The following is a 16,892-nucleotide window of genomic DNA, read 5'->3' on the forward strand; positions in this document are numbered from 1 at the left end:
TGGATGGAAGACTTCTCTGTAACTCTGCCTTTCAAATAAATAAATAAATCTTAAAAAAAAGCATGATTTCACCCTGTCTTAAAAAAAAAAAAAAAGAAAAGAAAACTGTATCTTGGGAAAAGATCACAAGTTCATAAGACTTCCACCAATGCACACATTCTCCTCCTTCTCAAGTCCAAAGTCAAAGCCAAAATCAGATTCTTTGGCACAGTCATTTTACCTGCTGGAAACAAGCAAGATCTTGAAATAACAGAAAGACTGGTTTTCTTGACCTATATCCTTAACCAAACAAGCATCAAAGGATACCATCACTAAAAGCTGCCATTAACTACATCAACTTATGTATCTATTACCAATTTCTGTCCCTTTATAAAAGCAAAGTAATGCTTAAAGAAAAATTTGTCCTAGTTCAAGAAAAATCCTAATTATCCCGGGGAGATTTTCCACTGAAAATGTACAACTGTTTGGTTGTTTTTGCTTTTTTTAGTAACTTACTAAGAAACTATTTCCTGGTGGCATTTAAACTCTGCTCAGTCTTTTTCTCACTAATGATTTCTTTGCATTAAAATAAATAATCATCTTTGGAGATGCATCTAAAAATATATTATGGAGAAAATAATTTGATTCATGCTATAGGGGAAAAGTGAATGAGGTTTCCATTTTCAAAGAATTCTCTCAGTGAAAAAAATACATGCCAAGGGCCAGCAACTTTGGGGCAAACAATTAGAAAAGGATACCAATGGGATGTTAAAGGCAGCATTACAAGAAAAAGGGCTGCTGGAACAGTGCTCAAGATCTTGCCTGAGTACAGCACATCCAATTCAGTAGTCTATCGGCGGCCAGCTGAAAGCCAGCCTGCAATCAGGAGAAATGACACTGTTCTGACTGACTTCATGGTGTGTGTGGGTGGAAGATCACACACAAAGATCAATTTGTTCTTGAAAGTGAAATTGGCAAAATTTAGAAGTTAACCAACCCAGGATGCAGGATCAGTCCTCAGTCCCCTCCAGGTACTACCATCAAGGTGGCCATCTTGTAACCACGAGGGGAATTGGCCCTGCCATCAAGTCTCTAGCCTTCTGAGCGGTTTCATCAGCCATGTGTGTGTCTCTTAAGGCTTCAGATGACAAGGCGACTCCTTCACAGTGAAGACCCGACACTCTACTTCTGAGTCTGGGAGGCTCTGAACAGTGTCATCACTCCCCACTAGACACGCCTTACTGCACGCTGCTAGTGACAGTGTGACCATCTGCAAATGGAAAAGCAGTGTCTCAACTAAGAACCAGTCGCATTCCTGGGCAGAGCTGCATGCACTGCTTCCACCAAAGGAAAGCCACCCTGGTTCTCACACAGCGGTTCTGGAGCTCTTTCATGGTGAACTAAGTGTTCTCTAGGTACTATGGACGCAGCAGCGTGGGGCACAGGTGGACCACATTTTCCTTTCAACTCTCTTCTCTTTTGTTGTTTAAAGATTTATTTATTTGAAAGACAGAGTTACAGAGAGGCAGAGGCAGAGAGGGAGACAGAGGTCTTCTATTCGCTGGTTAACTCCGCAATGGGCCACAATGGCAGGAGCTTCTTCTGGGTCTCCCACGCAGGTGCAGGGGCCCAAGCACTTCAGCCATCTTCTGCTGCTTTCCCGGGCCATAGCAGAGAGCTGGATCAGAAGTGGAGCAGCCGGAACTTGAATCGGTGCTCCTACGGGATGCCAGCGCTGCAAGCGGCAGCTTTACCTGCTATGCCATAGCGCTCCTTTCAACTCTCAATTCAGAACACGAGCTCCACCTTAGCACGCACCTCTGTTTTCATTATATTGCTTATCAGCTAATAAGCCCTCTGTGATTTCCTATTTTCAAGCTCTAACTATCTTGCCTGCCTTTCCATGCTCTTGCCTTACTGTCTACTACTGTCCCAACATGCACCTGGCCAGGCCAATGGAAAGTCTGATTTTAGAACCTACGCTCTCTTCACCAAAATGTTTGGTTTCCCAAAGTATCTTTCCGCTTCCTGCCGCACACTAGCCTTCGGGGTATATTTTTTCATTCTGAATCACTGTGCAGGAAATGCAAACCACTTTTGCTATCAGACGAAGCAAAATATTGACTGCAATATAAATCTATTAGAAAATGAGCTGTTTATAACACTTAGCTAGAACTCAAGTCCTTGAAGGGGCATCTAGCACAGACACTGGTCAAAGCGGACTCCCAAGTATTTGTTGACTTAATTCTCCAAACCAAGCAGGATAGTTAGGTTAGTCCTGACCTTTCTCTCTCCATTAATCTAAGGGACTAATCATTGCAGCTTCAAGAGTTCCCTATGAATCCAAGAAGGATGCTGTATAAGGAAACAGCTTCCTAAATTCCAGAGGACAATCTCACACCAGTGCCCCGCTAAGATAATGCACTGTAAACAAATCTGACAGCCAGCTGCAAAGCAGGGTGAGCTCTGCTCCCCAAAGGCAAGAGCATGGGGAAGACTTTTTTTTTTTTTTTTTTTGACTGGCAGAGTTAGAGAGACAGAGAGAAAGGTCTTCTTCCTTCCGTTGGTTCACCCCCAAATGGCAGCTAAGGCCGTCACGCTGGGCCAATCTGAAGCGCCAAGAGACAGGCGCTTCCTCCTGGTCTCCATGCAGGTGCAGGGCCCAAGGACTTGGGCCATCCTCCACTGCCTTCCAGGGCCACAGCAGAGAGCTGGACTGGAAGAGGGGCAACCGGGACAGAATCTGGCGTCCCAACCGGGGCTAGAACCTGGGGTGCCAACGCCGCAGGTGGAGGATTAGCCTAGTGAGCCGCGGCACCGCCAAGACCATTCTCTTAACAGAAGCTCTGAGAAGTTCCAAAGTAGAACCCAATAACGAGGCATCAAGGATTAGGAATAAAAATCACAATTTTCAAAAACCTCCCTTGGCAGTATTAAACCCAGATGATACTAATACGTACATAACACAGAATATAAAGCCAGATTTCTGTTGTCTGTAGCTGCTGTTTGGGAGAATGTGATCTGAAATCAACATTCTAATAAAAGTGAGCCCTGTTATTGAATGGAATAGCTTCTGGAATGGAACACACTTTCACCACACTATCATATATACTGCGTTGTACAGAAATACCTATTGTGTATGTGCGTGTATATATACATATACACACAATATTCCTTTGTTTTTCATAACAGCTCACCATTTTCAATTGGCAAAGCTGGATGTTTTAGGTCAATGTTTCAGGCTTAAGTTTTACTTCTGCCTTTCTTTACAGTCCATTTCCTGGGGCCAAGTAATTTTTTTTAAGTATTCAGAAACATATGCTACTGCAGTTGCACGTCCAAACACCCATGTGGAAACAGGCCCCTAGCCTTATCCATTCGTTCTTAAAAGACTGGAGTATGCACACAAAGATGTAGTGGGCAGAAGGCCAGTTAATAAATCTCATTTCCGACTAGCATCTGCATGAAACTGAGCCATGGGGAGTACTCTCTCGGGGGAGATGCAGAGCACAATTCAATCGCTCTGCGAATTAAACAGTGTCACCTCGGATGGCCCATACCACATTTATTTTTTAAGCAGCCCTTAAAATATATGGATTTCCAGTGCTCATGAATGCAGTGAGGACGCTAGGGCTGAGCAGGCGGCAGTGGACATGGGCTGTGGAAGCATGCCAGCCACACGGCTCTCTCGGGCCATTTAATCGGAATTACTTCATTTTCTCAAGGAAACTCGCATCTCAAACTAAAGAGTACGCTAGTTTCAAAAATTATTTGTTGGCCGGCGCCGTGGCTCAATAGGCTAATCCTCTACATAGCGGCGCCGGCACACCAGGTTCTAGTCCTGATCGGGGCGCCGGATTCTTTCCTGGTTGCCCCTCTTCCAGGCCAGCTCTCTGCTGTGGCCAGGGAGTGCAGTGGAGGATGGCCCAAGTGCTTGGGCCCTGCACCCCATGGGAGACCAGGAGAAGCACCTGGCTCCTGCCATCGGATCAGCGCAGTGCGCCGGCCGTGGCGGCCATTGGAGGGTGAACCAACGGCAAAAAGGAAGACCTTTCTCTGTCTCTCTCTCTCTCACTATCCACTCTGCCTGTCAAAAAAAAAAAAAAAAAAAAAATATATATATATATATAATTTGTTACCTCCTCTACTCCAGGCTGTGAAAGTGGGTCTCGATCTACACCAAGAAATACCTGGGTTAAGAAATCTGGGTCAGGAACCACATCTGACTTTTATTTATGAGCAATCTGGTACACATGCTATCGCAACATAAGAGTGGCTGCCTGCCCATTATGGGTGCCCCAGAGCACTATCCCATCTCTGGGTGTCCTCTCCTGTCCCCTGTGCTGCCAGCGAGCTGAGGAGTGTGCCTGCCCCAGGGCTCTGTCCCAGCATTCTTCTATTTACAAAGCTCTCTTCTGCTATGCAATTGGGCTTAAATGCTAGAGGTTAACCTTACAACATCTCTGTAAGAATGGGATTAGACATTCCTCATACTGCAGAGCAAAAGTAGGCCCAAGATAAAGGGCCTGCTGGGAGCCTACCCAGGATTCAGCCAAAGAAGCAGGACAAGAATTGCTTCTGATCTAGCCAGGGTATTGGGCTTACCCAGGCCCCTCCAAGGGACTCCACGGAGAATTTCTAAGCATATCTCATGGTTGAGGGCTTTACTAAACCTACAGCCAAAGTAAGACGTTTGGTTAAATCTCTACTTTTTCAAATTGCCTTCCAACTTTCCCCAGCAATGAAATGGCTATATTATTCCAGTCTGGGGAAGCCAAAATAATGATGGAATGCTTCCTGCACAGAAAAATGTATCACATTTTTCCTATCCTTACATCCCTCCAAAAAAATAAGGAGTAGCTACAATTACACTGGTCATCCATTTTGAAAGAAAAGGTGACCAAGGAAATTCAGTGTGTCTTTGTGAATCCACTCTGTTACAAATATAATTTCAGAGGCTCCTTTCTTCACTTTAACCTATGTTATCTCTATAGTGTCTAGTAATCCTATTATATAAAATACAAATACAATGATGTTCTAGTTACACAAAAATTTCATTAGATGATTAGTAAAATTCTGTTGTGTTTTTTTTTTTTTAACTTAATTTCAGGGACCATTCTAGGGTCTCAGATAGCAAACTGCAAATGGGTAATTCAGGAAATGGAAATAATTTGGATTTAATTAGAAAGAAAAACAAGATTTCATTGTAAAGGAATAACATCACTAAAAGGTAATATTTAACTTGCCAAGTTATCTTTCCATTGCTATTTCATGTTAGTTCTTATGAGTAATAAAACCCAACTAGGCCACTTCCTTTAGCCCGTGTGGTAAAATTCTAACTCTGTCATAAAAGCAACTGCTACCTTCATTGCAGGGATTCACATTTAGCAAATGGGAGCTTCCCATTTATTACCTAGTAGAACAACTCAAGTTTCTTGTTTCCAAATTCTGTTTTTGGGCTTTGGGGTGTTCACAGAGGAGAAAGATGGGGGAGCGAGAAAAGCAGGGATTCAACTTTCGAATCACAGGGTCTCCCAAAGGAGTGTCTCCGGAGCAGTGGGCTGATTTCGGTTTCCACTCAGATCTAAGGATGCCATGTCAACACACTCGCTGGAACCCTAAGACATGAGGTTTTGGTGACCTCGTGAGCACAGCCAAAATTAACTCCAAGTATTACATAACTGCAGAGAGATGACAGGGCAAAGGTTGCTCACATCCATTTGGCGTCAACAGCCAGTGGTGGGTGTTTTTTGTTTGTTTTAATAGGAAGGAACTGAGGGGCTTTTGCTCTTACTTTATGATAGGTGACATTTATACACAGAATATTCTACCCACAATACCATCTGAATGTTTAGAAGAAAGCTCAAAAAAAAAAAAAAAAAAAAAAAAGAGGAGAGAGAGAGACGCTGATTTCCTGTTGATCACAAGCTGAGAGGATGCGCTTTGGAGGTGTGTGCTCTCTGCCTGAAAGCAAAAGCATTGTTAGCGGTTATCAAGGTAACATTTAAAAATAACTCCCTCTGTACAAAAGAACTTCAGAGGAAGCAGGGCCGGAGCGATCAGTCTCCCTTCAGACCCTAGCTGCATTCTCCATTACATTGTTATCCTTATCAAACAATGCAAACAATTTTAATGAGCTTATCTACAGGAACATATTGCCAGATATGTTAATGCAAAAACGATGCCAACCGCACAGGCTAACTCATTAATCAAGAGGTTCACAATACAGCGGCCAGAGATCAGACCCCTCCTCAAATCAGACCCCAGCAAGAGACCAGAAATTACCTTCCTCCGGTAAACAGGGAGGAAGGCTCCCCCACCCAAGCGGGAGGCCATCAAGTCCTCCGAAAACGCCACACGGCGCCCAGCTTTTCTCCAAGTCTGTCGCAGTCCGACCTCTTTCTAATAAACCCGGGGTTCTAGGGAGAATTTTGGTGAATGTCTGACACCGTGACCTCTGCTGTCAATCCCTGCACCAATCAGCGAGCAGAATCCTTACAAAGCTCCATCAATCTGGCGGTTTCCCATCACAGACTGCAGCTTAATCTGGAGGATTCCATCTTTCCTGCACACTCCCCAGGTTCAGCGCGAACGTGTTTCTCGCCACTCTCCCCGACCTCTGCCTTGAGCCACGGCTACCTCATGGCTCCTTTAAAATCTAAAAGGGAAGGAGGGGAGGAAGTGCCACAGCCCATCGGCTCTTCGAAGGGTGTGGGGTGGAGGCGAAAGCAGCGTGCATTTCCATCGATGTGGAGGCAGAGAGACGGAGGCAGGCTCCGTGCAGGCGGCAAACCTACTCCCCTCTGCAGTCGGGGACGCCTCGACGCACACCCGACATGACACACGGAGGCAGACCCCCTCAGAATCGCAGCCGCCCTCCCAAACGCACGTCTGCAGCCCGGCTCCATTATATAACGGGCCGGACTTCCGCGCGCCCCCGCGCCGCTCCCCGGCCGCCGCGGCGCCCGTGCCAGCCCCATTACCTGTAGGAACGCTCCCCGCGCACTGTGTGCTTCCGGAAAGGAATGATGGTCCCGTTATCCTGGATGATGTCGTTGTTGTTCTCGCCATTGGGGGACAGGGTTTGGGTCGGCCCGGGCATTGGCGCTCTCCCGAGAAAGGGAACAAACCGCTGTGGGCTGGCTGCAGAGGAAGGTGGCTGCGTCTTCCCGCTCGCTGGCGCTCTCGCCCGCTCGGCGCACGGACCCTGCCTGCCGCCTGCCTGCTCGCCGCCTGCTCCCGGCTCTCGCCCCGCCCCGCCCGCTCGCGGCCCCGCCCTCCCGACGCTGACGTCAGAGCGCCGGCAGCAGCACCCTGGTCACGTGGCCCTCCCGGCACCATGGCAACCCGCTAACTCATCACCTCGCCTGGATTCGCACTGGGCGGCGGCGTGACCAGGCCAGCAGCTCCAGGCAGGCACCGGGGCCTACATCTGGCATGTAAAACCCCAGGCCACCGCGCAGCCCCCCTCGCAGGCTCGCCTCGTCTGAAAACCCGCTCTTCCTCTAACCGTTTCCTTTCGGACCCGTGCTCCCGCTGCAGCTGTGTACACAAAAGAGGGATTCATGCACAGGGGTGTGGGGGACCCTTTAACTCCTTCAACACCGAGTGCTTGTGCCAGGAAAATCAAACTTGGTCAGGTTTCAGAAAAATCTAAAACGCTGTCGTGACCAGCTTGAAGAAAAGGTATCAGAGGAAAGGGTTAAAATCCCAAGCTTCCTCCCCCACTCTCAGAAGAGCAACAACCTCCTCCCCAAAAGAAGCCAAAAAAAGAAAGAAAATCTAAGGAGAAGCTGGACTTCCTTTTAATCAATGGTCTTTCCTTTTCATCGGTGGCCTTTACTTTAATAAAGATTGCAAATCAAGAGGTTTTTCTGTACAAAGGAATCCCCAAAGAGGGTTAAAAAAAAAAAAAAAAGATAACCACCATTTTAGAAACACCGTGGTTAAGCCCAAAACCCCAATGTTAATCCTTCATGCTACCTCCTGCTACAGTTTGGTGATGCTTTACGATTTATTCCATTTTCATTTCCATTAAACAAGTGATCACCTCATTTAATATTTGGAGGCATTCAGTAGGCAAGCTGTTTTATAGCATTGCAATGCATTTTTAAAATACACTGGCCGTGAGACAGGTTTGTGCCGTTTTTTATCCCCATTTTAAAGACGAGTAAATTAGTGCATTAAAGTAAATTGCTTAAGGTTACACAGGTAGGAAGCAATGAACTGGAAATTCAAAGCCACATGTGACATGTTTTTATTAATGTGACTGGACAGTCAATCGTCTGTATTTAAACGAGAGCTCAAATATTACAGATCAAGGTAGAAATCGAGCACTTTGGGTACACTCCCAACATGACCACTGTGAAAGGACAGCTGTGAATAGAACTGCTACCACTGTGAAAAATCTATGAATTAGATTGTAAATTCTGAACAGACCCCAAGTGTACCCAGTGCTCTCCTCTAGGGAGAAGAGAATTTGAAGGGCTCTGTACTTATCAAAAGTGGTCTCTGGGGGCAGGCGCTGTGGCATAGCAGGCTAAGCCTCTGCCTGTGGTGCTGGTATCCCATATGGGCGCTGGTTCGAGTCCTGCCTGCTTCTCTTCTGATCCAGCTCTCTGCTAATGGCCTGGGAAAACAGCAGAAGATGGCCCAAGGACTTGGGCCTCTGCAACTTTGTGGGAGACCCAAAAGAAGCTCCTGGTTCCTGGCTTCGGAACAGCCCAGCTCCAGCCATTGCAGCCATTTGGGGAGTGAACCAAAGGATGGAAGACCTTTCTCTTAGTCTCTCCCTCTCTCTGTAACTCTACCTCTCAAATAAAATAAAAATAAAATTTAAAAAGTGGTCTCAGGCCAGCGCTGCGGCTCACTAGGCTAATCCTCCACCTGCGGTGCCGGTACTCCGGTTCTAGTCCCCGTTGGGGAGCCGGATTCTGTCCTGGTTGCTCTTCTTCCAGTCCAGCTCTCTGCTGTGGCCCGGGAAGGCAGTGGAGGATGGCCCAAGTGCTTGGGCTCTGCACCCACATGGGAGACCAAGAGAAGCACCCGGCTCCTGGCTTCGGATTGGCAGGGCACGCTGGCCGTAGCGGCCATTTGGGGGGTGAACCAATGGAAGGAAGACCTTTCTCTCAGTCTCTCTCTCTCTCTCACTAACTCTGCCAGTCAAAAAAAAAAAAAAAAAAAAGTGGTCTCTCACCTTTTATGGGTTGGGAAGGGAGAGGGATTGGGGTATAAACAACAGCATCAATGCATATGGCAGAAGTACCTGGCTATAGCTCACTTTACATTATTGGATGATTTATCAGTTTTCTCATTCTGTGATACAGATATTAAAATGAAGTAAAAACCTGGTTGTCCCTGACAATTCTCCAGTGTAAGTTCCTGATAATAACTTATTTTTGGTATCAAGCTTCTGGAATTAGAGTCAAATATTTCACAACCCAGATGGTAATGCTAATCTCAAACAAGCCCCTCCCCCCATCTTATCCTCTCCATTTGGACTATTATTTGAATAATTTGATTTTCTCCTTCTCCATTTGGTCCATAGTGCATAAGTTAATTCTTTCATCCACATCTCAGTTTATGTACGAATTTTTTTTCTCCTATAGTTAGATTCTAATTCTAGACTTGCAAGGTACACAAATATCTAAGGACCGGATGTACACACACCGAGCCCTCATGTTCCACGGTGAGCTGACTGTACATGACAGTGTGGTCAGGGCTACAAAGACCCATGCTTCCTCTTACTATTTCTGTTACTGACCCACTGTTGTCAGTTTCCTTACTGACAAAGCTTCCCCTTTCTTTAGGACCAAACACTCTGACGTTGGAAGGCAGAGTCTACAAACGAAATACTCCGCGTTTTCAGAGCATGCCCTTTCAGTGTGGGTTCTTTAGCTATTTTCCCATGCTCCCAAATGAAGCAATATGTTAGAAATAATTGGTGTTATCATGAGGACTAAATTTGTCGGAATTTGAATGTATGGTTCATTCATTATAACAACTAATTCTGTAGAGCACATACTCCCACTTTGTTTCTAGGCAGCTCATGAAAGAGGGGATGATAGCCAAGAATTTGGGTTGATGGGTCCAAAGGCATGGGGTGGTGAGCCAGGTGAAGGAGGTATCTAAGAGCCCTTATAAATCTTCCTCGACGACTGCTCTGAGCCACACTACTATAAAGGGACCCAGAGAGCTCCAGAGACCAGTGATTACCCTCCAAGATGCAGGGGTAACAGGGGTAATAATCTGAAAATATTAAACAGATGTGTTTTCATTCCTCTCCCCCATAAATCAGATTACCTGGCAGCCATTCTCCAGTTCAGCCCCAGGGAAAAGGGAAGGGCAAATTCCACTGTGGAAAGGAGGATGATATGATATAGGGAGGTGCAGAAAAGGCGGGAGGAGGATGGGGAGAGCCCACCCTTTCCAGCCCCAACTGAGTGTAAGAAGGGAATGAAGGTAGGAAAAAAGCAGGGTCTCCCACCTGCAGATCTCCAAGTTCAAATCCCAGAAGGAAAATGTTAGATCGGTTGAGGACAAAGCCACATCCCAAGGGGCTCACTTTTGCTTGTCTCCCATGTAAACTCTAGAAACCAACTGCCTCAAGAATTCCAGACATCCCATCCCTGAGAAAGGTGCAGCCCCACCAGAGATCTCCCTCTCCAAGGAAGGTGCAGCCCTGTCATAGAAAAGACTGAACTATCTAGGGCTTGGTGTGGCTAGGGAGAAGCTAATCTTTCTTTCAACTCTCAGTCTTTCTCTTTGTTAGCATGGAGTATGGAAGGCATCTAGAAATTTCTGTGGGCCTTGTAGGGGAGAATAAGCAGGAGGTTGAATGGATGGTGCTGTCAGAGACCTGAGTTGGTGGTGACGGTGGTGGTGGTGGTGCTATGAGAGATATATCACAATAGAGCAAAGGGATATTTAACCTGAGTCTACAGGGTAGAAATGTTGGTGCAGAGGCCCTAAATAGGAGAAATAGCCAGGCCTGAGAAGGTTATACAGAGTCAGGACAAGTCTGTAGGGAGATACTACAAGGAGAAGGGGTCAGGCATAGGACACTAACAGAATGCCCTTGGATAGGCCCACACCAATGACTCTTTAGTGGAGTCAAACATTGCAATACCAAAGACAATGTGAGAGGCCCCAAGTCTCTCCCTCCCTTAGGTGTCTATAAATCCCACCTGCCTATTCCTCTTGGTAGCATTTTGCACGGGAGCTGGGGAAAGGGCAGGGTATCTAAAGGACTGCATATTCACCTCATGGATGAAACCACCCAAAGATGACCTAACTTGGAAGATGCTGGGACACAGAACTGGCAAGCAGGGTGGGGAGAATTATACAGGCTCTAGGAAAACAACTAAGCTAAAATGCCTTTGTACATGTCACTGTGGATTAAAGCTTTGTCTTATGTCCACTGTTAGACCTGCCCACAGAGAAATCGCTCTTCTCACAAACACGGTGACCACATTAGGGGCTCTGCAGACAGGCAGGGCTGGATCCAGGACTTTTCTCACCACCTGCTGATTCTCTGACCTTAGCAAATTACTTCACATCTCTCAGATTTACTGTCCTCATCGATAAAGTAGGTGTGATAATCCTGGTTTCACAGTGTTGCTGTGGAGATTAAATTACATTCTGTGTTTAAGGCATTTAACACAGTGTCTGGCATAGAGCAAATCCTCTGTAGTGGTAGGTGTTGTTATTTTTATATAGCGTGTTAGGCATATGCTAAAATGTTCATTCATTAATTTAATGTTGATAACTGGGTTTCTTGTGTTCTAGGAGCTATGATCTCCAGGAGCTCTCAAGGTTGTGGGTGAGCAATAATAATCAGCTATTAGGATGGGACAAATGTGTGGTAAGAATGGCACCTCATAGCATAGGATGGAAGCATAGAAGATGAGCACCTAGGGGATGGCGCTGTGGCATAGCGGGTTGAGTCCTGAACTATAGTCCTGGCTGCTCCCCTTCCAACCTAGCTCTCTGCTAATGCACCTGGGAAAGCAGCAAAAGATGGCCTGAGTGTTTGGGTCCCTGCACCCACATTGGAGACCTGGAAGAGGCACCTGGCTCCTGGCTTTGGATCGGCTCAGCTTTGCTCTGGCCTTTGTGGCCATCTGGGGAATGAACCAGCAGATGGAAGATTTCCCTCTCTCTCTAGTTCTACCTCTCTCTGTAACTCTGCCTTTCAAATAAATAAAATAAATATATAAAAAAAAAAAGATGAGCACCTAACTCAGAATGGAACTGGGAAGTGGGTCTGCAAAGTTCCCACCATGTAGATGATTATGTTAGATGAGTAATAATGACAGTAACCGTACAAAGTGATAAATATTATAATTGAAGAATGTATTAAGAATCACAGGAACATAAAAAAAGTAATCACACCTGAGGAAACTAGAAAAAACTTCACCATGCATTTCTGATGCACCTTACAAAATATAATGCCTGATGGAGTAGGGGCTTCAACTGTTCTGTTCATGGCTGTATGTATAGGTCCTAGAACATGACCTGGCAGGTAGTGGCACTAAATGAATACATTGTTCATTCATTCTTCATTCATTCATTTAACAAGTATTTGATTTGATTCCCTTAACTCTAATGAGAAAATGAAGGCTCAAAGAGGCAAAGCAACTTGTCCAAGAATGGATACCAAGATATCTTGGCCCCAGGGGTCACATGCTTATCCAGTAGGCTATGTGGTTACTTAGAGGAGGAAGGACAGTGTAGGGGGAAGATGAACGGCTTTTCTGGCAGATAGTCTTAGGTGTAGAAGTAGGAAAGGGTACAACATTCCTGGGAAACAGCAGTTGTATAGGATGGGCAGAAAGAAGAGTATAGAGTGGCAAGAAATGGGGCAAGGACCAAGGGGCAGGGAGGTCTTATGGCCAAGCTAAAGAGCTTGAGCTAAATTCTGAAGGTGATCTAGAACCATGAAGCGCTGCAGGAAGGGAAGTAATTGGTGAAATCTACATTTCAAGAAGCTCTGATGCTGGCAGTAACGTGGAAGATTCACAAATTGGATAAGATAAAAATGAGTCAAACTAATGAAGACCTAAAGCAGTTGTAGAAGAAAGCACAAATTTGGGACTGGCATGGTGCAGCAGGTTGTAAGGCCAGAATCCCACAAGAGCACCAATTCCAGTCCCAGCTACTCCATTTCTGATCCAGCTCCCTGTTAAGGCATCTGGGAAAGCAGCAGCAGATGGCCCAAGTGCTTGGGCTCCTGCCACCCAAGTGGGAGACCTGGATAGAGTTCCAGGCTCCTGGCTTCAGCTTGGACCCAACCATTGTGGCCATTTAGGGAGTAAAACAGCAAATGGACAATCTCTGTCTCTCCATCTCTGTAACTGTCTTTCAAATAACTAAATAAATCTTCTAAAAAGCACAAATTTGAGATACTCAGAGGTTCTGGTGACTAACCAGATGGAGCATGGTCATGGATAGGAGTTAAGGGTGGGTAATGAAGGAGAAAGAGACACTGCAAATGAATCCCACGTTTATCACTTGGGTACCCAAGTGGATAACTATATCATTTATCAAGCTAAGAAATACAGATTAAAGCATTCTTTTTGAAGAAAGTTTCTCATAATGTGTTTTGGACACAGACAAGTACCTAAAGGCTATCCTAGTGGTCACCGGGCTCATACACAAGGTATGTGAAGTACTCCTGAAGTATTTGCTGGATAAGGAAACACATGGGTCTTGATCTTATAACATACGTTGACTTAGATATACATTTTATTTGGAGAAAATTGTTGCATAGACCATCACTGAAGCTGTTGTTACTGTCACTCGGGGTCAAAGAGAAGACCTGGGATGGAACACTTTAAAGGCTGAGACTGATAAAGAGAGAAACCCGTCAAAGGAAACTGTGAAAGATTCGGCCTCAGGGGACCAAATCACGAAAAGGAGTGGTTTCAGCAGTCCCAGAAGAAGCAGTCTCAAAGGGGAGGAGTCTCTAGGGCCATATGGAAAGTCTGAGTCAATACAGGGCAGAGAGGTATTCACTAGATGGTGTTCTGGAAGACACTGTCAGAGTCTGGATTTCAGGTCAGACCCATCAATGGTTATAAAAGAAAATAAGGAAATCTTTCAACAAATAGAAAAACTGTAATTCTTTGCAAAATGATGAATTTTCTGGTAAAATCAAGATATTCAAGGAAAGAAGAGACACTAAAGCAATGGATATATGCATGTATGTATGTATGCACATCTGTAAATGTAGGTATATGTGTATATGTATATGCATGAGCTATTAGCCACCAACAGGAATCAATAGTATTTGCACTGAGAAGCTCCCAGCAAATTAGAAGGGGGCAAGATATTAATTAACGAGCATTTGTTACCCATCAGATGAACTAATCCTATTTTTTAGCCCCCAAACTAGTGGGATCAGGAGTTACTCCCTCAAACCCTCCAACAAGAAAGGAAAACAATTACTTAAAAGGCATGTTCCAGGGCCAACATTGTGGAATAGCAAGGTAACCTGCCACCTGTGACAGCAGCCTCAAATAATAGGGTGCTGGTTCGAGTCCGGGCTGCTCCATTTTCAACCCAGCTCTCTGCTAATCCACTTGGGAAGGCAGCAGAAGATGGCTCAGTTACTTGGGCCCCTACCATCCACAGGAGAGACACCCAGATGAAGTTTCTGGCTAATAGCTTTGGCCTGGCCCTGCCCTGGCCATTGCAGCTATTTAAGGAGTGAATCAGTGAATGGGAGATGGTTCTCTCTGTTTTTCCCTCTCTGTCACTCTTTCAAATACATATGTGTGTGTGTGTGTGTGAGTGTGTGTGTGTATCTTTATTTCATTTTTTTAAATATTTATTTATTTGAAAGGCAGAGTTACAGAGAGAGAGAGAAGGAGAGGCAGAGAGAGAGGTCTTCCATCCACTGGTTCACTTCCCAATTGGCCACAATGGCTGGAGCTGCACTGATCTGAAGCCAGGAGTGTCTTCCAGTTCTCCCAGGTAGGTGCAGGGGCCCAAGGAGTTGGGCCATCTTCCAGTGCTTTCCCAGGCCATAGCAGAGAGCTGGATTGGAAGTGGAACAGCCAAGACTTGAACTGGCACCCATATGGGATGCTGGCACTGCAGGCGGCGCTTTACCCACTACGTCACAGTGCCGACCTCTTTATATATCTTTAAAATGAAATACATGTTTGGTGAGCAGGATTTCTAAGGCAGGCCCACAAGACACAGAGCCAGGGGCATGAAAATAATGAGCAGCAAGGAAACAATCTAAAGGTCAGAGCATACAGGTTCAATCAGGGAAGATAGAACTGGGTTTCACCTCAGAATTTCATTCACAGCATTTTCACAGAGTTTCTACGTTATAGCACAATCATGTTCTCTTAGGACATAGGATAGGGAGCATCAATAATTGCCTATTGGCAAAAATTGTTGTCTTTTTACTTCTCCCATATGTACAGTTTATCTAGAGTGGAGATTTTTTTTTTGCATTGCCTTGGATTTGAGAAATTCAAAATACAGTATCAGAAAAGATATGAATTTACTAACCAGAAATGGATGCCAGTTCTGATTCCATCCCAGAAGCACCTGCTCATCACAAATGTCTTTTCCAGGTTAAAATGTGTTCCTTGAAGCTGATAATCACCGCTGTCAAAAGCATTCACAGCTGTCACACCACCTTACTCTGGGGCTTCCTTAGATCGTTATCACCTCTGAATACAGACAGAAGATTCCACTTAGCAGTCACCTCTGCTGCCTTGGGAGAAGTCATTTCTCCCATGCGTCTTGTCCTAAGATATTTTCCAGTAAGGAATGACAGATTCTGGTTATCAATCAATGGCTTAAAATATGTTCCATGCCTAAAATGATAGCAGTGAATAAATATGTGACTGACCAGCCAAGTGTTGCTAGCCTTCAGATTGCATCAATAGAATAGAAATGAATTTGAGATTGATCAATTGCTCACTACCTTTAACCTAGAGGCATATGAAGGTTTTATTAGTTCTTCCTCTGGATCTGGTGAAAACATTATGAAGCAGATGATGGCACCAGTATGAGAATTCCTGCCACACTTGTGGGAGACCCAGATGGAGTTTCTAGCTCTTGCCTTTGACCTGTCCCAGTCCAACTGTTGCAGGCATTTGAGGAGCAAATCAATGAATGATTCGTTTCTCTCTGTCTCTGTCACTGTGTGTGTGTGTGTGTGTGTGTGTCCCACCTTCCTCCCTAAGTCCCCTTCAAATAAAAATATCTTTTTTAAAAAGAAAAGTTTCTTCAATCCCCACATAAAGAAAGTCTGCTTCAAAACCCACCTATGCAACTGAAATCTTGAGATTTATTCTTATAGATTATCAGCCACCTTTGTAGCTATACTGATATTTTCAGAAGGTGGAATTTTCCATGTCCTCTGCTAGCAAAATAGCAAGGTTTCCATAATGTCAAGACACAGAGCATGCCCTTGCATAAGATTTCTTTGTGTGTTGGAACTTATTTTCCAATTTGCTTTTTCTTAGTTTTTCATGAGCTTACATTTAATTGTGTGGAATAACTCACAGAAATGATGTGAATGCAATTTAAAAACACCCAGAGAGCATTAGGATTTCTCTAATCATTTGATCAATTCTGTACAATGTGAGGTTTCAGTCTATTAAATAAAAATGTGCTTTTGAATTATACCATCTGGCTAGGTTTAAGAGCTTAAATATGTTTTCCATAAAAATACAAAGTGATAAATGTTATAATTGAAGAATGTATTAAGAATCACAGGAACATAAAAAAGGTAATCATACCTGGGGAAACTAGAAAAAACTTCACCATGGTAGTAACATTCAAATCACTGAACATTTTTATTGAGCACTTGCCATGTGTCAGGAACAATTCTAGGCAGTGGAGATACAGAAATGAACAAGAGAGACAAAAGTCCCTGCCCTCATGGA

The 16,892-nt window shown here is 44.8% G+C and overlaps 1 protein-coding gene across 6 annotated transcripts in view; it reads right to left on the minus strand.

The window, feature by feature from the left end:
* MAPRE2 (microtubule associated protein RP/EB family member 2) overlaps window positions 1-16,892 on the minus strand; it is a 163,127-nt gene that overhangs the window by 98,597 nt on the left and 47,638 nt on the right. For 2 of the 6 annotated variants that reach the window (XM_008261197.5, XM_051852027.3), the window contains exon 1: window positions 6,963-7,192. The exons of the other annotated variants lie outside the window; for them this stretch is intronic. In XM_008261197.5, coding sequence (XP_008259419.2) covers window positions 6,963-7,081 — 119 coding nt within the window. In that variant the 5' untranslated portion in view covers window positions 7,082-7,192. Of the gene's footprint in view, window positions 1-6,962; window positions 7,193-16,892 lie in introns of those variants that run through there. 6 annotated transcript variants of the gene reach the window in all.

This window comes from Oryctolagus cuniculus, chromosome 10 (genome assembly GCF_051225735.1).
Source record: "Oryctolagus cuniculus isolate XC-2025 breed Fujian yellow rabbit chromosome 10, ASM5122573v1, whole genome shotgun sequence".
NCBI classification, from domain to species: domain Eukaryota; kingdom Metazoa; phylum Chordata; class Mammalia; order Lagomorpha; family Leporidae; genus Oryctolagus; species Oryctolagus cuniculus.